Genomic DNA, 27879 nt, shown 5'->3' with positions numbered 1-27879 from the left:
CGGAGGGGTGCAGACCTCCTGACAACTTGATTTCGTATTTCTGGCCTCATGAGCTGTGAGAATAAATTTCTGTTTTAAGCAACTCAGTTTGTGACAATTTGTTATGACAGCCCTTGGAAACTAAATTATTGATTTCCCCTCACTCCTCAGTGAGCACAGAAAATGAGCTGGCCCTCAGGCTTCTAGAAGGTTCTATAAAACCAGGACACTCTGATGGGGGGAACTGGCCTCCCTGGGGCTGGGCTGTGACCATCACCTGACCACACGCCTCAGGCTGTCTGTGGGGCAGAGGAAACCGTGGCACCAAATCTAGGACGGGGGTGAGGCTCCAGGTGGGCAGAGCGGCCGGCAGAGCAAGGAAGCAGCCAGTCCTGCCCAGGCAGCCGATGAGGCAGAAAACGCAAGTTGGCAGCTAAACTGCATTCCGTGCGTCTTTTTTTTTTCCCCCAAGACAGCTGTGGCTCAGCAGGTTTCGGGTTTTGGCAGCGCCACATCTGAGAGCTGCATGCCCAGACTGTAAACTGTTTGGCGTCGTTGCCTGGGGATGCAATCCTGCAGGCAGCTGGAGGTGGGAGCCTTCTGCCCACGTGCAGCTATGCACACGGCCCCACAGCACCAGGCCATTGCACAGCCAAGGCGCCCCTCCCTCTCCGGACCCCTCCTCATCCACGTGGAACGCGAGCTTTCCCAGCCTCGAAGGCCCCTCGGTGAGGATTTCAACACTGTCCCAAGGAAGCACATTTCAAGCCTAATAAATCTCCTACCACTTCTCAGAAGACAAGGACACTGGGTACAAGGAGGGGCAAATCAATCTGTTCATGCAAGTTTTATTAATGGGACTTCATGTTTGCTGCAAGAACTGGGTTTAGTTTTTATATTAAAAAATTGCTGAAAGGCCTTAGCCAGTTTGGCTCAGTGGATAGATCATCGGTCTGAGGACCAAAGGGTCCCGGGTTTGATTCTGGTCAGGGGCAGGTACCTCGGTTGCAGGCTCCTCCCTGGCCTGGGCCTTGGCCAGGGCTCCTGCAGGAGGCAGCCAATCGATGTGTTTCTCTCACATCGAGGTTTCTCTCTGTCTTTCCCTCTCTCTTCCACTCTCCCTAAAAATCAATGGGAAAAAATATCCTGGGCTGAGGATTAACAACAACAAGAATTGCTGAAAGAAGGCGGCCAGCGCCCCTGTCTCCGGATTCTCTCTGCCCACACACCCAGACGACAGACGTGCTTTCAAATGCACAAGGACAGACAGAAAGTGCAAAGAAAGCCCCTCTCCTGCCAGCCCTCCAGCCTGGAGGTGACGGCCGCCTCCCCCTCTTCTGAAGTGGGGATGGGGTGCATCCAGGAGAAGGTCTGCGGGCAGCTGGCAGAGAGCAGGTGAGGCCAGGCCTGTCCCGGAAGCTATGGTGGCCCTGGACAGTGCTCCCGCTTCCCAGGCAGGCTCACCGGAGACGGACAAGGTGTGGGGGGATCAGAACTCCAGAAAGAGGCTGGACGTGCGTGGAGAGAGACCCCCGCTGGGGCAAAACCCACTCACCGGCCGTGGGTCCTGGGCAGCCCCATTGCAGGGGGGGGGGGGGGGGCGGTGACAATTTGTTCACTTGTCCGGAGTCCATGATACTCCAATCCAAAGCCCAAAGGACATTTTTTGTGCACAGGCCAAGGTATTTTATGTTTGCTTTCTGCCATGAGGAGAGTTAAATGCTATTCTGATGCCTGCCCCCTCTCTTCTTCCCCTAAACACCATTTCAAAGTTAAAAAAAAAAAATCTCAAAGTCTTTGAGATACTGTCCTTCCCGCCCCGCCCCTCATAAGGCGAACAGCTGTGGGAGGCGCGGGGCGCCAGCGTTCCTCGCATTTGAAGGAAACCCCACGACCTGCCCTTTCTGGCTCTGCGTGTTGGAAAAGGCCAGTTTCTGGGCCGGACTGCACCTTGGGGAGCAAGTGTCTGCTGGCACCCTCAAGACGGAGGATTCCAGAATCCCCAGCTCCAGCCGCCACGCAGACTTAGAGAAGCAGAGGGTGGGAGAGGTCCCCCACCCCATGGCCCCGGGAGGCATGGCAGCCCCGCCCCAGCTCCGGGCCTCACCAGCGGGTCCAACCCTTCCTGCTCCCGTCTCGGTTCTGGGGAAATTCACAGAAATGCCGCTGCTGAAAGGGGCCGCCCGGCGCACGGCCCTTCCTCTGCCCGGGATGTGGCCGGTGCTCACATCTCACAAGTCTTTCTAATTGTGTTTCTAATTTTTTTTTAAGCATCAGAGGCCGAGGCTTCCTTTTCCGTGGAGACGGCACCTCCGCTCCGCCTTCCCCAGAGCAGACCCAGCACCAACCCCGAGCCCGGGGAGGGCATCCTGGCAGCACTGAGAACCGCTCCCGGGCAGGCCCTGGGCCCCTAAGCTTCCAGGGAGCGTGCGCACCTGCTCCCCTCCAGCCTGTCCTTCTCTTTCACGGCCGACAAAGCGATGACCTCGAGTGGCCGTTTGCAACGACCTTGACCTTCCATCCTCTCCAATCTCCTTCCTGTTCCATTCAAACCAGAGGCTTCAGAGCAAGAGGGGTGCGTGAGCAGGTGCTGGGAAGCTTGTAGGAGCAGGGTTTGGTTTGAATCTTTCGTGGGGCACAATACAGGCCACCGCACAGCTTTCAAAGGGCTTCATTTTTAAACGTTTGCAGAGCCGACTTCTATGAAACACTCACTCCGCTCACATGAGTTTTCCAAATAACCGAATTATAAACTTCTCTTAAGTTAGCATCTTGACAAAAACTCATAGACACAGACAGCAGTATGGGGGTTACCAGAGGGAAAGGGTTGGGGGGAGACAGTAAAGGGTTTGAGGGGCCAACTCTATGGTGACGGGAGGAGACCTGGCTTGGGGTGCTGAACACACAATGTAATATGAAGGTGATCTATTAGGGAATCATGCACTTGAAACCTATATAATTTTACTAACCAACGTCACCCCAATAAACCTAATTAAATACAGAATAATTTTTAAAAGTACATCATTTTGATGAAGTGCTTATTATAAAATGTCCAGCACGTTCTTCACAGAATGCACTGGCCACAGTTTAAGTTTGCCTGATGCTTTGGGGTCACTCAGATCACTGACCCCGTCACCGCCCCGCGGCCCAGGGGTGCCCCCGTGCGGCGTGTGGGTGGGGGTCCCTGAGCTTGGTGGCTCCAGATCGCTGTGCTGTGGTTTGTGTTTGGTATCCATTTTTCTGCCCCCCATCCCCCGCAGCTGTTACCGATTTTGCCGCCCGTCTCCCCACAGCCTCTACCAGCGTTTCCAATCTATGGCGGACTGAAACCCCAGAGCCTGATCGAACTGTGTGTAAACCAAGAACAAACAGGACCCGAGTGGGGACCCCCAACAGGAGAAGATGCACGGATGGGGGCTCGTCTCACCCGATGCCCGGGGAGGACTTTCCCATCCTTCTAGGTCCCGGCTGTGCCCCAAAGTCCATGCTGCCCCATCAGCCGCCTCCAGAGCACAGAGCACCGCCCACTGTAACGGAAGTGGGGGTGGGGGTGGGGGCTGAGGTCACCAGGAGCTGGGGACTCCTGGGCACCAAGCTGCCTGCTCAGACAGTCCGAGGCACGGCAGCCAGCGGGGCTGCACGCTGCCAAAGCCACGGAGTTGGTTCTGTGGTGCCCAGCGGCTCCCCTCAGCTCCAAGCTCCCTCGCTCAGGACACCCGGGCTCTGGTGGGGCCTTCAGGGAGCAGAGACCCACAGAGCGCGCTGAGCACACGCTTTGACGGTTACCAGGCCCCCGACAGGCAGAATTTTCTGAGGCAAAACAGGACCCAGAGGCCCCTCAGAGGGACTCGCTGTGGCATCAGCTCCGATTCCCACCCCTTGTCGTCAGCCAAGTGAGCCTCAGAGAGACAGTGAGGGCCTCTCTATCCCGCTCAGAGACTGACTTTTAACAACAGTATAAAAGCACTTCCTTTCCTCTATTTTTTCCTTTAAGCCCTGGCCTGTCCCTTGGCAGGCAGGCAACAAAAGGTAGCATTTGTTAACCATATATAGTGGATTCAAAGTCCTTTCTTTCTGTAAAATAGTTTGAACTAAAAGAGTTGGGCCGTATTTGTGATATGGGTACATGGATGCATTTGTAGGAAGAAGGACGGAAGTCTAGCGACCTGATGCTAGTTAGGGGTCCTGTCCAGGTACGAAATAATGATTCTTTGTCGTCGTTGTTGTTGAGCACGTGTGACTTTCATAGTTAGGTAGATAAAAGTTATTTTTTAAACATTTTTCTCTTGTCACTTAGAAAGCTCTTCCTCTGTCCCTCGTGCGCCTCCTTTCTGCGCCAGCAAAGCGCCCCACGTATGACTCTAGTGCAGTGGTTCTCAACCTTCCTAACGCCTCGACCCTTTAATACAGTTCCTCATGTTGTGGTGACTCCCAACCATAAAATTATTTTCGTTGCTACTTCATAACTGTCATGTTGCTACTGTTATGACTCATAATGTAAATATCTGATATGCAGGATGGTCTTAGGCGACCCCTGTGAAAGGGTCGTTCGACCCCCAAAGGGGTCGCGACCCACAGGTTGAGAACCGCTGCATAGAGGGGGCATCAGCCCGTCTCCCTCCCTGTTCCTCCCTTGGGGTCTGCAGCCGGGAAGGGGGCCCGTACTGACAAGGCCTTCCCAACCCCTCTGCCCCAGCTGGTCTCCTGGGCTTGGAGGAGCAGCGACAGGCTGCCCATGAATGCAGCAGAGGGTGGCCTGTGAAAGCAGGTGTGATTTTGTGCCATGAAACCATTTAGCACCCCTGAACCCTGCTTCTTCATCATCAACGTGGGAGTAATACTCCCTGGCGATGCAGCGGATGCAGCATGCCCAGTGGGCATCAGGCACAGAGGGCACCCCTGAATAGCAGACACTGTGATTCGTGGAAATGCTTAGCACTCAGGGGCTTCAGTACAGTTCTCAACCTTGGCAGAACTTTAAAATACAAAAGGAAACGAAAAGACTGAGGTCCCAGTGGGGCAGACATCCTCGTGCAGCCAGAGCCACAAAATAATTGCCTTTGGGTCAGACATTCCACTTGCTTTCCCTCCACAAACCCACACGCACGGCGTCCCTTCCACTGACTCGAAATCACCACCTCCAGGAGGCCCTCAGCAAGTCCCCCGTGCGCACCGGGTTCCTTCAACACCCACAGCTGATTCGGAACTCAGGGGAGTTTGCACTTGCCACTGTGTCGATTGGAAAACAGCTTCCAGCTACCTCTCGCGTGTGCATTGGTTTTCTGGCTGCTGGCTGCTGGGGCAGGCATGCTGTGGGCTCTGTGCACACTTACACCAAGGCCGGCCCTGGAGGGACCAGTGGTCCTCAAAGTGCAGTCCCAGGACGGGCAGCACCCGCATCCGTCAACTGGGGCCTTGCTGGGTCCCGCCTGGGACCATCGCATTTGAAACCGTTTTCGCGGGCGATGGGGCCGGTCTGCCTGAACAAGCCTCCAGGTGGCTCCGGGCGGGCGCAGATGGGGGACTGCTGAGTCAGGCGAAAAGCTAGTCCCCACCTGTGTGCCACGGGAGCCTTCGCTTCCCCAGTGAGAACAGGGCCAGCAGAAGTCAGAAACCGGTGCCCCAGGTGTGCGTCACGTTTCACAAGAACGGGGCACGCTACGGAGCCACCTCTGCAAGCCCGTGTCTGTGAGAACCCCTGGGGTGCACTTTCACCCCGTTGCCCATGACCATGGCCGTTCCTCATAGGAGAATTTTCCAAAAAAACCAACTTGCCCCTTCTAGGTCTATTTTAAACCTGATTACTCCTGCTTTACGTGGAACATGTATGCTGCCAGATAGTAGCACTTCATTAAACTCCGGGGCCTCATGAAGACCTAGCTTATGGTACTGGGCCGCCGGATGTAGGCGATGATGCTTGGACATCTGCACACAAAAAACAGCCCCATGTTCCCGAGCATTCTGAGTCTTTGTGCTCGCTTTCTAGAATTTTCTGTCTGCGCCTACCTTCAGCGGGTATCACAGGGTGCTTCCTCAGTGCGGGTGCCTCAAACAGCCCCAGCCTCCCTTCTGATCTGCATCGAGAAGACAGATGCCCCTGCCGGTTCACACGGCGTGTAGACCAGAGCACGCCGGCGTGGGGGAGCCGCCTGGGGTTAATCCCGAGCCTGGCATTCCAGGGCTCTGTGCTCTGCCAGCCGCGCTCCCTCCTCCACTGCCCGGCTGCGGAGACACATCGGCCTCCAGTCACAGCGCAGGCAAGGAGGTCGGGTTACCTGGTCCTGGAGCTTCTGGAACATCAGGGGGTGCGGCTCTTCCAGGATCTTCTCGTTGAGCCGGGACTGCCCCTCGACGTTGACTTGTGACGAGGCCTTGCTGGACAGGAAGGTCATGTAGATCTCCTTGGCCTTTTCCTGCATCTGTGGGAGACACGCAGCACCTGTTCGCAGTGAGCTCAGCCCTTCCCGGCCTGAGCCCAGCTCTCCCCTCCGGCCTGGCCTGGGGGCTCTGCCTGCTGCTCCATCTCCGGTAACAGAAGGCTCCCCTACCCACTCGGAAACGGCGACAGGACGGATCCTGGCCCACAGTGGTGACCTTGGTGCCATTCAGGGAGTCCTGTGAATTCTCCCAAGTAAGGACTTAAGGACCCAAGGCAGGGGAGGGAGGCGATGGATGAAGGGGGTCCTAAGATATGGTGACGGGAGAAGATCTGACTTGGGATGGTGGGCACACAGGGCAATTCACAGATCTTCTAACATAGAAACCCACACCTGAAACCTGTGTGATCATAGTAACCAATGTCCCCCCAATCAATTTAATTAAAAAAGAGGAGAAAAAATAAAGGACTTCTGGGAACATTGTTCAGGCATAACGAGCAATGAAGTCCTGGCAGGTGCACAGTGTGGGTCACCTTGAAACATCATGCTAACTGCAAGCAACCAGACACGAAAGGCCACATATTGCGTGCTTCCATTCATCTGAAACACCCAGAACACGAGGACCCATGGAGACAGAACATGAGGGGTTTCCCGGGGCTGGGGGCAGGGGAGAGGGGAGTTACTGCTTCATAGGCAAGGGGTTTCGGGTTGGGTGGATGAGAAATTCTGGAACTGGGTAGTGGTGATGACTGTATAAGACTATGAGTGCACTTAAGGTCACTGAACTATACACTTTATTTTCAATATGTTTTTATTGATGTCAGAGAGGAAGGGAGAGGCAAAGAGGGATAGAAACATCAATGATGAGAGAAAATCATTGACCGCCTGCCTCTGCACGCCCCCCACTGGGGATTGAGCCTGCAGCCCAGGCCTGTGCCCTGACCGTGATCTCTGGTTCATAGGTCGATGCTCAACCACTGAGCCACGCCCGCCAGGCTGAACTGCACACTTTAAAATGGTTAAAATGATAAAAACGAGAGCCCTGCCGAAACCGGTTTGGCTCAGCGGATAGAGCATCGGCTTGCGGACTGAAAGGTCCCGGGTTCGATTCCGGTCAAGGGCATGTACCTGGGTTGTGGGCACATCCCCAGTGGGGGATGTGCAGGAGGCAGCTGATCGATGTTTCTCTCTCATCGATGTTTCTAACTCTCTATCTCTCTCTCTTCCTCTCTGTAAAAAATCAATAAAATATATTTTTTAAAAAAACAAACAAACAAAACCGAGAGCCCTAAAAAATGGCTAAAATGGTAAAATTTTACGTGCATTTTACCACAATTAAAAAAAAAATCAGTGGCCAGGAGAGCGCCCAGCTGATGCCGGGAGCCCGCAGGAGCCTGAGGACCATGTGCTCCAAAGCCTTGCATTTCGGCTCAGCCCTCCAGGGTGCTCCGCGTGGCAGCCTCCCCGGCAGGGTGCTGCTTCCAGGTCATGAGGTGTGAGCAGGAGCGAGGGAGAGCGCACTCACTGGCCGTCCTGCGTGCCAAGGGCAGTCCTTCTGGGAAGCACTGGCCGTTGAAAGGCCTGGGGGCGGAGGGGGCAAGGTGCGCACGTCTAATGCACTGGCAGCCGACCTCGGCTGGCGCAGGGACACGCTCGCCCTAAGTGCTTTGTATTAAAAACAGCCTCGCCGAACCGGTTTGGCTCAGCGGATAGAGCGTCGGCCTGCGGACTCAAGGGTCCCAGGTTCGATTCCGGTCAAGGGCATGTACCTTGATTGTGGGCACATCCCCAGTGGGGGGTGTGCAGGAGGCAGCTGATCGATCTCTCTCATTGATGTTTCTAACTCTCTGTCCCTCTCCTTTCTTCTCTGTAAAAAATCAATAAAATACATTAAAAAAATAATAAAATAAAATAAAAACAGCCTCGCCTGGCGGGCGTGGCTGAGAGATTGAGCGTGGACCCATGAACCAGGAGGTCAGGGTTTGATTCCTGGTCAAGGGCACGTGCCCAGGTTTCAGACTCGATCCCCAGTAGGGGGCGTGCAGGAGGCAGAGGGTCATTGATTCTCTCTCATCATTGATGTGTCTCTCTCTCTCTTCCTCTCTCTGAAACCAATACAAATATATTTTTAAAAAACTAATGAACAGAAACCCGGCCTGCCTCCTTGCTGGGCTGCAGAAGGCAGCCTGGTCTTCGGGGTGTCCCCTGAGGGTTCTCCGCTCTTAGAACCAGGAAAGTGTCTGTACTCAACCTCAGGGCAGCACACAGGGGGGCTGTGTCTTTAAACATTAAAGCCTGAAGTATCACTTCACCCCAGGGAGGAGCCAGACCATAAATGTCTCAGAAACGCAGCCGGAGCTATGCTTTGTGCGGGGAGCGAGGGGCTTGAGAGGCCTGACAATTGCCATTCTCCCCAAAGAAACCCCAGCCTGTGAAACCCTTTGGCCTCATGGAAAACACCAGAAGGCTTCAAGCCCTGGTGTTTGAAAGTAGAAAAGCAGTCCTTTAACTTATTTGGGGTCCAAGGACAAGTTGACAAAAGGCCCGAGAGGCCGAGGCCTGCCCGCCTCCTGCCCCAGGAAGACTGCCCAGGCGGAGGCCGCCACCCGAGGCCCCGGAGTCGGTTCGTCAGCACCGGGCCCAGCGACAGGAGCCTCTTATAATCAACATGGCCGGTCCAACGAACAAGCCGGGCCCATGATCCAGATCCGGGTCGGGCAGCACCTTGGGGCTGTTCGCCTCTCACAGACCCACCCCCTCCATGCAGCCGCGAGCCTCCCTCCCGCTGCCCCCCTTCTCCCAGGAACGAACATTTTGGGGAAACTTCTGCCTGTTTCATGCTTCCTAAAAGCGTCGGCCAGTCAGAGGAACAGACTCCGTGCAAAGCGCTGGAGGCAGGAACCACTTCAGGCCTCCCCTCCCCCTTGAATAGTCTCTCTCTCTCTGTCTCTGTCTGTCTCTCTCTCTCTGTCTCTCTCTCTCTCTCTGTCTCTCTCTCTCTCTCTCTCTCTCACACACACACACACACACACACACACACGTTTCCAGATGAGCCCGGGCTGTCTGGGTGGCTCTGAAAAGACGTGGAATGAATCAGTAGCTTGAGGCGTAAAGGAGGGGGTGTGAGGGGCCCGGAGGAGAGGAAGCAGCTCTGGGGGGCCTGCTCTCACCCCCTGCCCATCCCCAGCCCCCACTCCTGAGTGCCTGTGGGTCCCCGCGCGCCCCCGTCTCCGAGAACAGCGGCTGAGCTTATCTGGCCGGGTAGGAAGCGTGACTGGGAGGGAAACCCTGACGCGGCGACCGCAGGCCAGTCACGGGAGGCCGCTGCCCACCCGCCGGCGCTGAACAGAAAGAGGAACCTGCGTCTGGAGATACTCTGGTGGGTTTCCCGGAGCCTGGAACCCTATTCTGGCTTCTGTCGGGATCGGAGCAGACAACGTCCACCCACAGGCGGGGTCCCGGGCCTGCGACCCTGGGTGTGACCTGGAGGATGGCCCTTCTCCTCTCCTGCCCCTGTGGAGGGCATCCCACCCTGCCCGAGAAGGTGCTGGAAAAAGACCCTGCCTGGGCCACGCCAGGACTCCCGGCATCAGCGCGAGGACTGCCTGTGGGGGCGTTCGCACCCAGGGGAGCTCTTCCCAGACACCCCATGAGCCTGGGCATCAGCCCACGGTGCCCAGGCAGCCTCTGCTCCCATAGCACACATGCTGGAGAAGCGAGTTCCCTCCATGAGCCTGAACAGTCACCCCCTCCAGGAGGGGCCCAGGCACAGCTCCTGCCCCGCGCCCTCCCCCCCCGCCCCCCAAAGCCCAGAAGAGCATGGCTTTGTGTGTTCTGGTTCCTCACCCTCACCCAGGAAGCGAGCTGAAACTTTTCCCACTGGGAAAATAAAACCCCATCTCCTTTAACTCACGTCCTCCTATAGCTACTGACCTCCCCAACCCCGCGCCCCCCCCCACCCCGCCCCGCCCACAGCTTTCTGGAAGCATCGCAATAGCTAAGCGTGCACGGCCAGCTCGGCCTCGCCTCCCACCGGCTCACGGAGGATCATGTAGCAAGTCCCTCAGATGTGCTTCTGGAATGCTCCTGGGCCCTGGCCCCGCTCCCCGGCCCTCTCAGGATTCTCCAACACTCCCTGTCTCCTTTGTCAGCTCCTGTCCCTCTGCCCTCGCCCCCCCCCCCCACCATAAATTCAGGGTTTCCCAGAGTTCTGCCTAGGCCAACTGCTTTCCTAGCCACATGCTCTCCCAAGATTTCAGCCCCTCCCTCACCTGAGCTGCCAACTGATCTCTAGACATGCGGCCTTGCACGTCCGCAGACACCGCCACATCCAGGACAGAGTGGCCCCTCCGCCAGGGGGTCCTGCAGCCTCTACTCCAGGAGGCTGGGGACCCAGATCCCCTGACACCTCCCTCCCAGATGCCCTGCCTGTCACTTCCTGCCTCTCTCCACCGGCTGTTCCTTTCCATCCCGCCACTCTCCAGAGGTGGACAACGGGAGAGGCGCTTCCTTCATTAACACGGGCTTCGGACAGAGAATGAGGCAAAGGAAATACCACCTAAGTGATTGGAGAGTCTTTCCGAGGGCTGGCTGGGGAAGTGGAGGGCAGTGGAGGGCAGCGAACGGCTCCCTACAGAGAGCAAGCATGAACCTCAGCACCTGCGGGGGGGCGGGGGGGGGGGTGCCAGCAACAAACGTCCAAACGCGGGCAGCGGGTAAGCCCACCGGAAGGGATGAGGAGGGCAGCAGGAAGAGGCCTTGAGACCCCCAGGCCCAGGCCCCCAACTCTGAGCACCCCAGTGATCATCTCCCTCTCTCTCCCCTTCTCCCTCCACCCAGGCTGGAGTTTCCTTCTCTAAAGAACTGACCGGGGGAAGCTGCAGAGGAGGCATGAAGGAGGGCAGGGAGGAGAAGCCCGCCGGACGGAGGGTTGAGTGAAATTCCGCGGACAAATCCCTAGCCAATGTCTCCCCACTCAGCTGATCGGAGGTGTGTTCGTTTATAAACATCATCTCAGGCTTGGGGCCACCAGAAAGACACCAGAGGGTCTAGAGAAAATAAGCAAAAAAAGCATAAAAAATTTCAACAGAAGGATTTGAAAATAAAGTTGAAACCTCCAAAGAAAAGTAGGAATCAAAAGCCAAAGAGATGAAAAAATAAGGATAATAACTCGAGAACACGGTCCAGAACCATAGCTCCCAGATTAACTGTCTCCATAAAATGCCCACACAGTGAAGGAAGCCTGCCCTTCCAACTGTACAGTTCTAGAAAACTGGTGGTGAAAAGAAGACCCTGTACTATTTCGGGGAGAGAAAAAAGCAAAGAAAACAAATCAGCTTCCATATAAAATTCTGATTCTCAACAGCCATGAAGACAATGGAACAATGAGTGAGTTTCAGCCTAGAATTCATCCAGTTCTATGCTCTGTCGGATTGTTAATGAAGTGGGAGAGTCGGGGCGGGGGATCACATTTTCATTCAACAAGATCTTTAAACGTCTACCTTCCGTGCCCCCTTTCTCAGGAGGGGATTGCCCGCCGTGCTCCAAGGCAGTGAGCGAGTGACTCAGGACAGAGGGCCTGGGGCCAGGAAGCAGGAGAGGGCAAAGGGCATGGCCAGTGGTGGCCCAGGAAGACCCAGGGAGCTGAGGTCAGAGGGCCCCGGAGGACTGTCCCCAGGTGAACCCGGGCCGCAGCCATGAGCTAAGAGGCCTGAGCCCGTGCAACATCATATCGCGAAGCACTTTAAAGGACTGTGAAAGAAGAAAAGCGAAAAAATGGTGCAAGAAGAAAAATGTAACTGGAGCGTTCTCTTTGGCTCAGCGGCAGACGACAAACAATACACATTTTAGTAATGAAAATGCAGCAGACAGGATGTAAGTAAGTGAAACCTCGGTGATAGGAAGAGGAAGTGGCAGACAACATCTGAAAACGATACGTGAGCAGGGAAGGAAGGAAGGAAGGGATGGAGGCGCTGGGCAGGCCTCCATGGAGACCACGTGGATAGCCTCTGAGCTCCGAGCAGTTCGGCCTGGACCCGGCCAAGTCCACGTTGAAAGACGAAGGTTGGAAAGACGCAGAGGGAGCTCTGGAGGGTGCTGAGCGGCGAAGGGAACGGCCCTGCCCACGGCATCCGCCTGTGAATGAATGGATTTCATCTGAGGAGTGCACGTGTCACATTTGGAATTTTTAAATCCTTTTATTTCTTAAATAAAGAAGGTGGTGTTTCAGCCTTTTAGGAAAACCTTTACCATTACTTTCAATAAGAATACCAAGCACTCTAAAATCCTGGATCGAGTTTTAGTGTTAAGTAAGACACAATAACAATAATAAATACGACAGACTCCCCCCATAACTCTGTCAACTCTAAAAGATAGTATCCACGCTCGCTTCGGCAGCCCACATACTAAAACTGTGCGAGGGATTGATGGCGGCTGACCCTGGAGTGCTCATCTGCCTGAAGTGGATAATTGTTCTCAAGATGTCAAGGCCTGGGCCAACCAAGAGAGAAGGCCAAAACTTGCAAGACAGTGGAAGTGTCAAGGACCAAGTGAACTGTGTCCAGGAAAACGGTGAAGAAGAAGGCAAAGGGGAATGAACAACCTCATTGTTAAAAAAGACATCTTAAAATACATAAAAATAAATAAAGACTTCTTCCTATTTCAATGCCAGTGCAAGCCGCTTTCAGAGCTCTGATGATTAGAAACCTCGTCCCACCCCACCGCGTTGCCACGCCCACTCTCAGTTCGGTTTTCACAGATCTGTACAGGCTGCCCGATCCATTTCCATCCTCGGCAGAGTAAACTGGCCCAAAAGAAAACAAATTAGCTTCCATATAAAATACTGATTCCTAACAGCAATGAAGACATGTGCTGAGGAATGAGTGAATGAATGAATGAATGAATGAATGAATGAATGAATTCAGGAGTAGCCAAAGAATGAGCACCTTGCTGGAGTTTCTTTCCGAGGTTTTGTAAAATGTAAATGCGGCTTTGTTGTAGAAGATAGCTATAGCTCACAGGCTAATTCACAGGGAAGAGGCACTTGACAGAAAATGTTAAACCACAAAGACAGTGCAAAGGGAGGGAGCTGTTTTGCCTGCTGCTTGCTGAACACCTAGAGGGTACTACCACCCCAGGAACCCCACGGAGGGTAGGGTAGGGGGCATCACCCTCACAAGTTCCTACAGCCCCAGCATCCCCACCAGAAATGCAGAGATCAAGATCCTCCCAAACCAAGGGGCGCTTCCTGCCTGTCGGGGCGAATCACAGGCCCAGAGGACAGTGAAGACACAGCTCCCACTGTTCGGAGCCTCTGAGCACCGAGCCCCAGCAGGATGGACTCAGGTTCAACTCCCAAGTCCAAGGCTGCAACAGCAACACAGAGTGAGAGAGAGGGAGGCTAGTTCCCCAGCCACAGGGGGTCCTCAGGTGCCGCCTGACCTGAGTGGAAAGAGCTGGAAGTCCCGTGTGCTTGGCACTGGCCCAGGCACGTGGACACACTCGGGGAGCAGACAGACAAAGATCTCAAACCTTAGGAGCCTGCATGACACAGGGGAAAGCCAACGATCAGAAGAGGAATAAAGAAATTATACAAGAGACCAGATAAATCAGGAAGTGCTAAGGAGAGAACCGGCTGGATGAACCTAGTAAAAGAACGGCAAACCAACCAGTATGGGTCCCCTTCAAAGTAATGGAGGCAAAAGTGAGGTTCCCGTGATCCCACAACCGCCTCAGCTCACTGTAGAGACAAACCCTCACCAAACTCCAGACGCCATAAGTCTGATTGTGAAACTCAGTTGGGCCGACTTCTCCCCGTGCTGAGGTCCTCCTCCGCTTTCCTAAATTAGTGACTTCGAACTTACTCGAGGTTTTACTTCCCCTGCAGCCAGACACACTATCGACTTCCCAGGCCCTGGAGTGGGAGACCGGTCTGCATCCTGGCTGTCCGCAGCTCTGTCCGCACCACACTGGCGGCCGTGGGCAAGCCGCTGCGTCACCTTCCAACCACAGCCCCTGGGAGGAGGGGAGTTGCCCTGAGGCTCATGCAGACAGGTGTGGACGCCTGGATGCTTCCCCTTCCAGGTCCGCTGCCTCCTCAGGCAGCCGACAGCGAGGCAGCATTCACTGCACTGGAGCAATCACCAGGCACATTCCAGGCGGAAGGACACAAACCTTCAAGGACTCATAGTCTGGGGGCGCGGTTCAGGGGGTGCCGAGAGGGGCTGCCGGATTCTGGAAGCTCTGTCTGTAGGATGTGGATGGGCTAATGCAACCTACCACATGGCTTTCCAGTGTTCACCTTGGTGCCCAGGTTCTCCAGGTGTGGCCCCACCCACCTGCCAGCCTCCAGGACAGCAGAGCCAGGCAAAGAGCACAGCAGAGCATGACCCTCAGCCATCTGGTCTACCTTCGCTCTCCTCTCCAGGAATTCCTCCCCACATGCTGCCTTCTCCTCCAGGAACACGACCCCAGCCCCAAACTCCACTTCCCTGTCATGTTGGCTTAAAGTCACTTCCCCTGGGGGCTTCCCAGACTGCCGAGGCCTGTGCTCCCAGAACCTGCACTTCCCTTTCCAGGCTCACTTGCAAAGGCTTAACAAGCGGCTTCCCTTCCCAGCGCCTGTTCCCCAGTGAAGCTCATCTGTCTTGTCCCTGTGTGTCTCTCGTGCTTTTCTCAAGGCCTGGCCCTGAGCAGGCACTCCACAAAGATCGCTGAGCTCAGCTGAACTGAAGGACACACCAGCATGGTCTGCAGGGAAAACGATGGGGTGGCCTCGGGGCGCTGGTCCAAGTGTCAGCTTGGCCAAAAAAGGAACCTCAACTTCTTGGTTTGCCCAGTGATGGGTGGGCTGGCCAACCTCTAGGCCCCTCTCACCTCCAACACAGAAAGAGCAGGCAGAGGGGTGGGCATCTGTTTCTCTGCTTGACTCTGAGCTAGGGTTTCAGGTGATGCTGGACAAATCAACGGCACAATCCAGCATTTATGGGAGGTTGTGCCTGGGCGCCAGGGGCACTCCTGCCTGAAAGGCTGCAGCCAGCACCCTAGCTTTCCGAGGCAGGCCCCCTCTCCTGCTCTCTGAGGCCATTCACCACCCAGGAGGCTCAGGCAGCGCCATCCAGGGAATAGAAGAAGCCGACAAAAGTACATGCCAATGGCCATGTCCCAGACGGCTTTCTAGGCCGACTCAGGAAATTCAAGCTCCAGGGACGCTACCTCAGAATCCATCCTTGCCCCTACGGAGAGGAAGGCCACCCGCCCCATCTTGGGGAAAGTGTGTCTGAGTCCAGAAGAGCCTCTGAATAAACCAATGGCCATTTCCCAAGCTGTTGCCTGCAAACACGTGATGACTGCTGGATTCCAGCTTTTGGAGACAGATGTGCAATAACTGGCAGCCCACAAGCCACATCTGCCCATGGATGTGTTTTGTTTGGCAGGCAAGGCTTTACTTTTTTTTTTTTTAATTCTACAATATTGGATGGTTCACATCAAATTCCAAATGTTTAGCTTCTCTGGAGAAACAGGCAGCACTGGGCTGAAGACGAGAGAAATGCCTTAGGAAGAAAGGCCCCTGGGTTTCTGGGAGCAAGGGTGGGCAAGTGAAAACCCAAGTGGGCAGAACCTGAAGCAGGGGAATGCCAGGAGCCACAGATCCCAAAGCATTCACTGCCAAAGTCAGCTCAGCAGCCAGCTGCAGCTCTTGGAGCCAGGGAGCTGCCCCCTGATGGTCCCAGGCCCCACCACTCCCTACAGCCTCACACCAAAAGCCTCCCTCATGTACATTACTTCCTGGACCCTGTAAGCATTTAGCTGGTAGCCTCTTAGAAATACACACACAAAAAAAGAAAAAGAAATAGACAGTCACAGGCCTCATAAACACCTCCAATCCACAGACCTCCTTCCCCATAATCTCCTCCACCTCCCCTTATACCCCACCTTCAATGGTAAAAATACTGGCTGACATTGGAATGAAAGGCTACTGCCTGCAAAGAGCGCATATCTACCCTGAACAGTCAGAAACGTTTTATGTGGGATGCCTGCCAGCTACAGGATGTTTCATAAAGATGTAGTGAATAATTGACAATCCATCCGAGACACGCTGCTTTCATCGCCACATCTGCTTGTCATTTTACTACGTCTGTACAAAACGCCGACATGTCAAACACAGGGGAGCAGCCACATAACTTATTCACGAAGAAAAAAATCATATGCGGTGATGAACTCTAAGTGACAAATCGTTATTTTTACTTTAAGTATTTGTCCATTTGCACAGCTCCATTTAAACAAGGATTGGCACCCTCTTTTTAAATTTCTGAATATTTGAGTCACACAGGATACCTAAGCTGAAGCTTAAATCTTCCCCCTAATCCAATAGGGATCAGATGTCCTTAGGCAATTTCACAATATATTGGGAAAGGCACCTGTAAGTTTATAAGGACAGAAAAAACATTACGGAGAATATAATTACAAAGTGGGAAAAATACCTGCTTCTTATCTTGTGTTTTCTTAAAATCTTCACATGCTAACCAAAATAAAACATTTTCTTCACTGAATTCCTTTTTTAAAAATTCCTATGGATACAGAGAAAAAAAGAATGCATAAAACAGTATTCTACTTTAAAAACAAACAAACATTTCCCTTCAAGGGTTGATTTGGTAAAATCCAAAACATGAGCATGAAAAGTCCACCCTGAAAAACAAAGCTTTTGTTTAATGTTAAAGCTAGAATTTCATCTTCATTTGAACGTAATGGCTTTGACATTGTAAGGAAGAGTAAAAATGAAGCAAGCATCTCCTCACAATTCTAAGCTAACAATAAATTACCAGAAAGTAAATTAAAGTGGAAGATATATTGGTTCCTTCCAGACAATGTTTAAACAAAGTACATTCCTCTAAAATCAGGCCCATTTTTTAAACAAAACAAAAGGAAATATATTAAGCATGTCCCAAAAGGTCATGGTGAAAACTATTTTAAGTTGGAGGTGTATATATTTCTCTTTTGGCAGATATTGGGGATTCGTGGCACAGAAAAGTGTCCTCCATGAGATCCAGACCAAGTTCACAGTGGCCTGGTGTCCAGGAATATCAATAGCCCTGCCTGCCACCCCCTCCTAAGACCCCAGACTTAAGGACAGACTTCGGTGGAACTCGGGCGGATACAGGGTACTCTTCAAATTCACACAATCTTCTTCTGACACCTGGGGTCACTGGTGGCCAAAAAAGTTATTTCTAGGCAGCACTGATGCTTCCCCATCCATCAGCTTCCTCTTGAAGTTCAACTTCACTTTGCCAGCTGTTGTCTTGCCTGTCTCACCCTGTTAATAATCCCAACACACAAAAGAACAACCCCTCTCATCAGAAAGATGCAGACCACCCCTCCCAGGTATCACAGAGCTGGACATTCTTTGTAGATCCTGTCAATGAACATGGTATGTCTTCCCCATTGTCCCACCCCCTCCCATTCAGCAGCTATATGAAACCCAGAAACGCCCTGTGCATGGCCCTCGCTACTGGCCCATGACTACGCCTGACTTTCCATGTTGGCATCGACAGGTGAGAAGTTCTTATTCTTGGGTTGGGACAGCGTTAAAAACTGGCCTGTGCTTCCCCACACACCCATCTAAACCTCAATGGAAAAAGGCAAACCCGAAATCTCTTCACGCCTTCCGGGTCTTCGAGCAGATTCTCCAGAGAGGCCGCCCACTTGGCTGTGCTCTTGGGGTTCTGATGGCTGCTGCTGGAGCTCCCATCACTGTCGTGGATGTCTGCAAAGCAAAGTGTAGATAGACTGTGTATGTGACCCATGGATACTATCATTTAGAAATATCTGCATATCATCAGCACTGTGCCTAACAGATTCTAAGTTAGGTGCCAGAATCTATTCTAGGCACTTACCCCGGTGAACTCGCTCTAGCCCTGACAATAAACAACCTCATGAAGGAGGTGCTACCATTCCCTCCATTGTACAGATGAGGAAAACTGAGGCTCAGAGCGATGAAGAGACTTGGCATTTCCTGACATTCCCCTTACATCCTTCCCCCACCCATGTGTCCACCGGCCAAATGCAGGCAGCCCGCAAGTCTCACCCTCCCAGGCACCTGGGCTCAATAGAGACTCCTTCCCCATTACACTTTCTGTCTTATAATGATCACGTTGAGCTGTTTCTATTGGCTTGACAAACTCTTTCTCATCTGAAAGCTCCTGGGTATCTCTGTCTTGTGTCTCCAGCATGTAGCTCATTGCCTGGCACACAAATAAATGTTCCAGGGACTAGGGTGGGGCAAAGGAGGCCCTGCCACAGGTGCAAAGTTTAAAGGAGCTGCCAAAACACTCGAGCATCAAGATAAATGACTTTTTCATGCAATATTTTGAAAAAATAAAAATGAATGCTCATCATTCCATAATGAGCAAAATACCAACATTGAAAATAAAGGCAGGGTCGTTATTACCGATTTTTCCTTTTTCCCCAGGCTCCAGCATGGCTCGGCAGCACGCTGTTGACCTCGTGCACGGACCGAAGGATTGAATGACTCTTTGTACCCGCCCATCTGCTGCCCTCTCTTACTCCAGACTCCTCAAAAGCCCCCTGACTGAGGGGTGGGGCACAGGGGATCTCCAACTCACATACTGTAGCTACTTGCCTGAAAGAGGAAGTGACACCACAAACACGTCTCCGTCTACAGGATCTGGCCCCCTCCTGGGGTCGAGGGAAACCGTGGAATGTACTGGGATGAGCCCAGGTTTCACACCCAGTTTGGCCAATTCAAACTGTGCGACCATGGAATACAGACAACCCCCCTGTAGCTCCGGTTCCCCAAAGGATTAAAAGAGGAAGGGGCACCTGGAAGCTCACAGTGGACTCCCAACAAATGTCAGTTCCTCTCTCCCCTTCCTTAAAATAATGTATCGAGTGAACTATTTTTGTAGCTAATACTTTTTTCTCCGTTGCCTTTTTTTTTTTTTCCTTTCAAAGTAGAGACATGTTTCTATAAAGAAAAGTTTGAATCTAGGAGGAAATAAGCTTTTAATGAAGAAATCGGCCAAAGTGGGGGGAACACTTTGTAAAGTATAGGATTGTCTAACCACTCTGCTGTACACCTGAAGCTCATACAGAATAATGTTGAATGTGAACTATAATTGAAAAATAAATAACAACTCAGCCAAGCAAATGACTTGAAAAGGATAAATGAAAGAGCCTTATACATGTTGACCTGTGAATAGCTAGGGTGTTTGGGGAGGAAAGTTGTATCAGAATACATTGGACTTAGTAGTCATTCAGCTTCCGTGACCTCTCATGATCTACTGGGGGTCAACACACGCCTTACTTTCTCAAGCAGCCGAGACTCCATCTCCCAGCAGCTGGGAAAACTACCTGGATTTTAGACAGTCTCGGGCTGACTTGGGTTAAATTAGGCAGAAGCCAGGACCCCCGCGGAAGGCTGTGTTTCGATACGCACCGGCGATGGAGTGCGGGACGGGGACGATTTGGGACAAATCCATGCCTCTAACGGAGAAGCGAACTCACGCGAGCACATCGCAAATGGATCTGACGCCTCTCTCAAGTGAATCTTCAGTTCGCGGCTGTTACATTAGTTTCCTGCGCTCTCTGCAAACGCTAGCTGGCGTGGCAAGCCGTGGAACCCTGAGCTTCTTCCCAACGAGGGGTAAATCAAATTAAACGGTCGTTATGATCAGACATTTCTGCAACAGCGTTCGTTCTGCCAGGCACCTCACTAATTTACTCCTCTGCTCCCGACCCGGAGGACGCAGCTGGTCAGCTGACTCCGTTTCCCCAGCAGAGCCCCTCGAGTAAATAAATGCAGAGACACAAGCTGGCGGCTCCAGGAACAACCTCGGGCGGCTGCGGTGTCTCTCCCTGTTGCAGAACCACCGGTTGGGCCCTACATTTTCAACCTTGACCTCAAAGGATTCCAAAACTCTTGACATTCTTTTCCATCATAAACCAAACCACCATCTGGGTTTTCACTGACGTGCTCTCATGCAAATGCACACACTCAGTGGAGTCCCATTCAGCTAGAAGAGTGCTGTGGGTGACGAGAGGTGAGGCAGCTGTCCGCACCACGGGACAGCTGCTACCGCCCCCTTGCCCTCTGGTCCATATTCTAGCCCTTTTGCATGTTAGGTTTCCGCAACAGCTTTCATTTGAATAAATGGTTTTATAATTCAGAACCCACTCATGGAATCTAGTCACCTTATTCTGCAGAGCCTGGGAAATACAGGTGCACAGGGTACATGTCCTAGGAGAGGTGACCCAGCTAAGGAACAGCTGGAGGGAACCTGATTGTCTTTCGATTTGATTCAGGCTCTGGGTTATGCCTTCTTTCCTATAATCCTTCTTGATTGGTATTAATATAGATCGATTGATCGATCGATCTGGACAGATCAGCATTTGCAAACTCCATTTCCTGAACAGTGTCTCTCTTTTCCAAGCCGTTATCCCTGACCTCCGATGAGGCTGAGCAGAGGTCCACTCCATTTGACCTGCCCTAGAGACCGCCCCCTAGCTCAGCATTTCGGTTACTCGGGGTCTGTCCCCTGCTCAGCAGACGTCTGCTACTTTCTGGTGTAGGCAACTAAAGGCTTCCTAAGCCATCCCAGTCCACTCTGAATGTTACAGTCAACCCAATAATGCACAGGAGATAGAAATAACCTTTCCCCGTAGCCAGCTGGTTTACTCTCTGGACTTCAGGATAAAGCAAAACCCGGCTTCCCAACTCCTGGCACTTGGAGCACAAAGGCCTGAGATTCCTCTCTCCTTCTTGATAAAAGTGTCCATTGGAGATGGATTCCACAAGGTGGGCTTGGAATGCACCGGTGGGAGAGAAGCTACACCTGTTTTCTTAAGAACCTCAAGCTAAGAAGGAGCTGTTGGTGACAACATCTGTTTTAAGTTTGTCCAGCTCTGTTTACTTTTTGTTGTTCTTTAGTTCACTTGTAGGACATTTTTGTAATGAAAAAAGAATGGTCTCTGTACCTCGTGGGCTCTTGAAAGCATTTTGGACCTTCAATTTTTGCAGACACAATACTTATTTTTCAGTAACTTTATTTTCAGATTAACCTGTCATTAGCTAATAATAAACAAGCTGTTCGCCATGCTCTGAGCTTTTCACATGGCTGAAGTCGGTCTGTCCTCACGGTGACTCTCTGATGTGGTTGATATCCCCGCCTCCCAGGTGAGGAAACGGACGGACAAGGTGGCCCAGCTGGGAAACGGAACCACGGTCAAGCCCAGACAGTCCTGCTCCAGGGTGCCTGCCCCTGGCACCAGGCTGTGCTGTCATTTTTATCCTTGATGTCTGCTGATCGTCACACTCACAGGGGCCAGAACTTGACGGCCCTCAAGTGGTGATCACAATTACGCTGCGGGGAGAGGCCTGAGAAAACTGGGTAAGAGCCCAATCCCGCGCAGACAAAAACTCCCCTGAGACTGTGCCAGAACCATCTAACATGCAAACACATGTACGTACACTTTCCATCTACATGTATGCTGCTCTGTGTGGTTTCTGGCTTCAGTAAAAGCCATTGTGTCAAAGAGGGCGCGGCTCCGGGTGCAGATGGCCGAGGCTGGGTGCTTGCAGCATATGGTGCCATGCATTATTGACAGCTGCCGTGACGTCACCTCTACCAGAGACCTCTCCACACATCACTGCCCTGGAAATCCGTATTCCAAAGGCATCTGGACCGCTCATCACAGCCGAATGCTCACAGTAGGGATTCCTGCTGCTAGTCTGCAGGAAGGCCTGGGCCGTGATCCTGCATGGGCCACTTCCCCAAGTCACATAATATTTTAGGGGAAAAAATCTCAAAATCCAGCGCCTTCAACAGCAGAGTCAACTTACAACCTCAAAGGGCCTGTCCCAATTACCCCTAAAACCCACAGCACATTAAAGAAAATAAACTAAACATTCAAGCCCAGGAAAAGACAGGAGGGTTAACCCTAAATTCTAAAGCGGTTTGGTGCCACACACACACACACACACACACACACACACACATACACACACACACACATACACACACCACACACACACACACATACACACACCACACACACACACACACACACGTGCGCATACACCATACTCCTTTAAGATACTCAAGGGAAAGTACACACCCCACAAAATGTATTGAAACCCCAGATCACCTCCACCACATCAAACATGCTACATTTTTTTAAAAAGTCACCCCGACTCCGAAGCAGCGAATGGGTTCATTAGGACCCGTGATCTACTGCAAGCTCTGGAGAAACTGGGTCATGGAAACACTCTGTCTTCTAAATATCACTTAAGCATTGGTCAGCTCCAGTCTCTAGCTTCTGAGAATAATTACCCATCAGGCACGCAGTTCCCTGGGCGGGGAGGTTAGCGTGAACTGCAATTAGCCGAAAAGAATAACAATAAAAAAGTGTGCAGTAATCATAATAGGAGCAAGCGTCAAAGGGCGGCGCGGGCAGGCGCGGAGGGTTGGCTCGGCTCAGAAGCGGCATCGGCAGTTTCACAGGCGGCCCGAGGCCACCGAGAAAGCCTCGTGCTCAGGCTGTGCCTCCAAAGGCCACCTGTGCACCTGCCGGCACCCCACGCGGCCCGGCCCCGGCCCCGGCCCCTCTCCGCCCTGCCAGCGCCCGGGCGGCGGGCGAACCCAGGGCACCTGCCGCAGAGGGGGGGCCGTTCCTTACGTTCCATGCTCCGGGGTCCACCGGGGGAGGTCCGGGCAGCCCCAAACCCGCTGCCTTCTCAGAGGCGCTTCGCGTGAGACAGGCCGGGGCTGCAGGGCTCCCCAGCACCCTTGGGTCCGAAGGAAAAACAAACCTCAACATCCTCTTTTGAGTGGACTGAACAACAGATGGCCGCTGGTTGTTAGTTTCCACCAGAGGGAAGGAAGTACAACGGCCGGGCTGTTATTTGTAGCCTCCCTGGACTCCGCACTCTCCAGGCAAAGGCCAGGGAAAAGAAACCTGCCCCAGGAGCCCCGTCTCGGGGTGAACGCGAAGACCCTGTCATTATGGCTTTCACTCTCCGGAAGCCCCCATGCTTCCACCGGAACCGATATTTATTGATAAGGGGCCCTCGCTCCCCCGCTCTGTCACTCTCCCTCGCCCCCGACCTCGAGGCACGTAAGTGACTTTCCCTCCAGTATCAGCCGGGTAGACTGTGCATATGTTGAGAGTCAGTGCTGTGTCTTTCTGCCATTTGGGGGCAAGCAGAGGGGAGAATGGCAGTTGTAAAATTAGCTGGCATTTCCTGAGCACTTACTAGATCCCATCTCAACTTCCCCACAACCCTTGGAGGTCGGGTGCACTGCTGGTCCATTTTACAGATGAGGAAACTGAGGCACAAAGAAGTGAAATAACTTGCTCCAAAGGAGCAGGCAAGGAAGCAGACGAGTTAGGATTCCACCTGAGGCTGTCTGGCTGGAGAGCCTGGAAAGGAAGGGGCTGTGAAAGATGTAAAAAATGAAAGGCAGGGCCCCTTTTCTCACAGAACTTAAGATTAATTGAGAAGTTGAGACCAGGAGTTCCCCAAGGGCCATCTGCCGGCAGTGCCACAGGCAGGCATGAAGTTTTCCTCACTGGTCCATGAAGAAATGAGAAGAAGAAGAACAAGTGAGCCCTGGCTGGTTTTGCTCAGTGGTCTAATGATGGATCATGAATTCGATTCCGGATCAAGGGTACATGCCTTGGTTTGCAGGTTCAATCCCCGGCCCTGGTCAGGGGTCGTGCAGGAGGCAACCAATCGATATGTCTCTCTCATATCGATGTTTCTCTCTCCTCCCCTCCCCTCCCCTCCCTCCCCCTCTCTCTAAAAATCAATGGAAAGAATATCCTCAGGTAAGAATCAAAAGAAAAGAAAAAAAGAAAAGAAAAGAAAAGAAAAGAAAAGAAAAGAAAAGAAAAGAAAAGAAACAAGTAAGCTGTGTGGACAGAGGAAAGACAGTCTGGGATTTTGGTGGGGTTTTTCCTTTTTTTAATAGAAGATAACATTTATGTACATGGTGCAAAATTCCAGGGCTACAGAGGGGAGGACAGCAGGGCAGGCCCTCTTCTTCTCCACCCAGGGCCTTTCCCTAGTAGAAGATTCTTGTGTAGCACATAGTTCTCTACATGAGCTATATCTTTCCTACTATCTGGGGAGTTAAGGCATCCTGGCATTTGTGGAATGAAAAAGATGGTTGATGATGGCGTTGCTTTTAACGTCCCATCTGGAGAAAGGAAGAAAGTGGGGGGGAAAAGAAAGAAAAGAAAGAAGGGAGGGAGGCAGGAAAGGAAAGAGAAGTCATCTCCATCTTCTTTCTCTAAATACATATCTATTTTTTAATATATTTATTGATTTCAGAGAGGAAGGGAGAGGGAGAGAGACATAGAAACATCAATGATGAGAGAGAATCATGGATCGGCTGCCTCCTGCATGCCCCGCCCTGGGGATTGAGCCCACAACCCAGGCATGTGCCCTGACCAGGAATCGAAGTATGACCTCCTGGTTCATAGGTCGTCGCTCAACCACTGAGCCATGCCGGCCGGGTTAAATATATTTTCATGAGATGACTAAATAGATACCGTGTGAGGGAGCTCTGGACTGGGGCCACAGATCTGAGTTCCCTGCTCTGTCCCTTCGGAAATGGGCAGCTCCGGACAAGTCCCTGCCCCAGGGGCCTCTGCAGCTGCCCAGGGAAAGTTGCAATGGACAGGCTGTGTTTCAGGGAGAGAGGGGTGGGGGGCGGCAGGAGGCCTGGAAGAGCAGGTTTGCCAGACAGGGGACACCCTCGGGAGCAAAGGCACAGAGATGGGAATGTCTAGCCACCCAGGGGCAAAGCTGGGAGGGGGGAAATGGAACTGGGCAGGCCAGAATAGGGGTCCCTGAGCACCCCGCAGAGGAGAGAGAAAAGCTGACCCACACGCAGGGCCCTCGAGAGATGGGAACTCGCTTGGAAGGGCAATTTGTCTCCGGAAGTCTGCAAGGGGCTGTTTCAGCCCAGTGGACGCCTCCTGACCGTCCTTATCGAGGAGCTGCTGCCGTCCCCGGCCGGGGCCCCCACAGCCACCGCTGGGGCAGCTGCCGGGGAGAGCTATCTGGGGGAAGCAGAAGAAGCTGGTGAGAGTAAATTTAGTATAATTTAAACAGCAAGTTCCCAGAGCCCAGTGGGGGGAAGGGGACTGGGGATTACTCAACCACAGGAGGGAAGTGACTCAGTTCACCCAGGAAATGGGCACCTGTCTGGGTTTCCAAAATCCCTAACAGTGAGGAAAGGAGACCGCCGCTCAGCTGCCAAGTCACTGAAAGTAAATAAAGCACCATGAGCTCCTCCACCCACCAGTCCACAGGCCGCCCTGGGTGGTGCTCCGAGCTGGCACCGGGACTCCACTGGCTGTGGGCTGACCAAGCCTGAATCAGCAACGCCCCTGAGCCCAGCCCAGCCTCTCTGTGTCCCTGCTCCACGCTCCCTGGACCCCAAGACCAGGGCCGTGCTGCAGGCAGAGTGTCCCAGGCGCCAAGACTGCTCTGCTGCTGGATTGTTGAAACAAAGACATTAAAATTGCTATGTCAACTGTCCTCTTTAAATAAAAACTTAAGCCCAGCAATAAATCTGAACCTGGGCCCAAAAGTTTAATGGGATAATGCATAACAGGACCGGGGGAGGGCTGAGAGGCCTGGCTGGCAGATGGGGATTCCCCCGCCGGGTCCCCCCACCCCCACCCCCTCCCCCCGGGACTCGGTCAGGTCACAGGGCTGTGGCTTTGGCCTTGGCTTTGCTTTTCAACTAAGTAGCATCATAGTTGCCATCAATAGTGCAGGTGGCTGCGGGGGGGACGGGGTGGGTGGGCAGAATCCTTCAGGGGGTCTTCACACTTTCAGGGACATGAGAAGCACCTGGAGGGCTGCGGTCCCCAGGACTGCACGGAAGGGTCTGGAGAGAGCTCCTTCCCCCTCGGCCCCCATGTGGTTGCTGAACGTTTTGAGGAAGCTCAGGAAGGAGAATAAGGGAATCCCACTTGAAACCTTGGCATTAGGGGCTGGGAATACCAAGCCCTCCAGTGTCTTCGATTAAAGGCCGTGTCTTCGATTCCCGTCCAGGGCACATGCCCAGGTTGCGGGCTTGATCCCCAGTGCGGGGCGTGCAGGAGGCAGCTGATCAATGATTCTTTCTCATCATTGATGTTTCTATGTCTCTCTCCCTCTCCCTTCTCTCTCTCTGAAATCAATAAAAATATATATTTTTTTAATTTTAAAAAAGAATCACACACACACAATACAGGGTCCCGTGGATCACGTGGCTAGCTTCAAGTACCTTTGTCTCGGGGCCCACAACATCCCTTTCTCACTGGCTCCTCCTTTTGCTGGATGAGACCAAATTGGCAGGACCTAATTTGTCCTTTCCCATGGGGGAGGGGGGGGGCACTTTAAACATAAAAAGTGTAAGGAAATCAGGCCCTTGGATGCCAGGCATCCAATACCAAATCATGATTTTTTAGCTACTGATCTCTCTACCAGCGACCTAACCACATTTCATCAGGCTTCAAATGCGTAGTCCTGAAAGTGGTACATCCCACTGGTGTCCCTAAAACTGCCCCCCACCTTTCTGAGGTGCGACCTGCCCACATGCAAGGGGAGAGACTTGATTGTTAGCATTTGCCCATTTCCATGATATAAATATCCAACAATAGCCCATTTCAAGCTAGGTATGGTTTAGCAACCAGCTCCCCAATTTCCCAACAATTTAGCAGTTGGCTCAGAGGTCAAGTAACTTGCTCAAAGTCACTAAATGATAATCAGATGGGAACCAGGAGTTTAACTCCAGAGTGCAGGCTCTGACTGCTGCTCCCCAGGTCTGTGAACAGCCAGCAAGAGGGAATGGCTAAAATGAACACACACAAGGAACTTCTTTGGCCCACGGGCCACACGACAATGTTTCCATGACCACTACCACTCATATAAGCGCCTTGCAATAGCCCTGTGAGGTTCTACTTTAGTAGGGTTGTCCTAAATATTAAATGCAATGATCTGCATAACCAGACCAAGGGGAGATCAGCTCCAGTTAAGTGCTCAAAAAAGGGAAATTCCCGGCCGGGGTTGCTCAGTGGTTGAGCAACGACCTATGAACCAAGAGGTCATGGTTGGATTCCTGGTCAAGGCCCATGCCTGGATTGTGGGCTAGATCCCCAGTTAGAGGCATGCAGGAGGCAGCTGATCAATGATCCGCTCTCATCATTGATGTTTTTCTCTCCCTCTCCCTCTCTGAAATCAATTTTTTTAAAAAAAAGGTGTTTGTTTAAAAAAAGGGGGGGGGGTTGCTATGATTATTCCATTTTGTAGATCCTTATCTGCACAGACATAGAGAGGTTCCCCAGCTCCTAAGTGGTGGAGATAGGATTCAGGCCCCAGCCAGTCTGCATCCAGGCCACCCTCTAACCACAAGGTCCCTCATAAAGTGATATTAGGTGGGAAGAGGGTAGGGACCATGCACAGACTCCTTCTTGCAGGAGTCATTCTTGAGGTGGGAGGCAGCAGAAA

At 52.6% G+C, this 27879-nt stretch overlaps 1 protein-coding gene across 4 annotated transcripts in view; it reads right to left on the bottom strand.

The window, feature by feature from the left end:
- The window catches only part of RGS10 (regulator of G protein signaling 10), a 33132-nt gene that overhangs the window by 4174 nt on the left and 1079 nt on the right, over window positions 1–27879 (bottom strand). The window contains exons 2-5 of one of the 4 annotated variants that reach the window (XM_036335799.1): window positions 18802–18993; window positions 17999–18117; window positions 16838–16924; window positions 6255–6398 (exon numbers count right to left, since the gene is read on the bottom strand). In XM_036335799.1, the coding sequence (XP_036191692.1) occupies window positions 6255–6398; window positions 16838–16924; window positions 17999–18117; window positions 18802–18832 (381 nt within the window). In that variant the 5' untranslated portion in view covers window positions 18833–18993. Of the gene's footprint in view, window positions 1–6254; window positions 6399–16837; window positions 16925–17998; window positions 18118–18801; window positions 18994–23048; window positions 23164–27879 lie in introns of those variants that run through there. The other 3 variants (XM_036335800.1, XM_036335798.1, XM_036335802.1) reach the window with 3 other exon arrangements.

The sequence above is a fragment of the Myotis myotis genome, unplaced genomic scaffold (genome assembly GCF_014108235.1).
Source record: "Myotis myotis isolate mMyoMyo1 unplaced genomic scaffold, mMyoMyo1.p scaffold_m19_p_15, whole genome shotgun sequence".
In the NCBI taxonomy this organism is placed as follows: Eukaryota; Metazoa; Chordata; class Mammalia; order Chiroptera; family Vespertilionidae; genus Myotis; species Myotis myotis.
The sequence above is the reverse complement of the archived record's forward strand: the minus strand, read 5'-3'. Positions and strand labels throughout refer to the sequence as shown.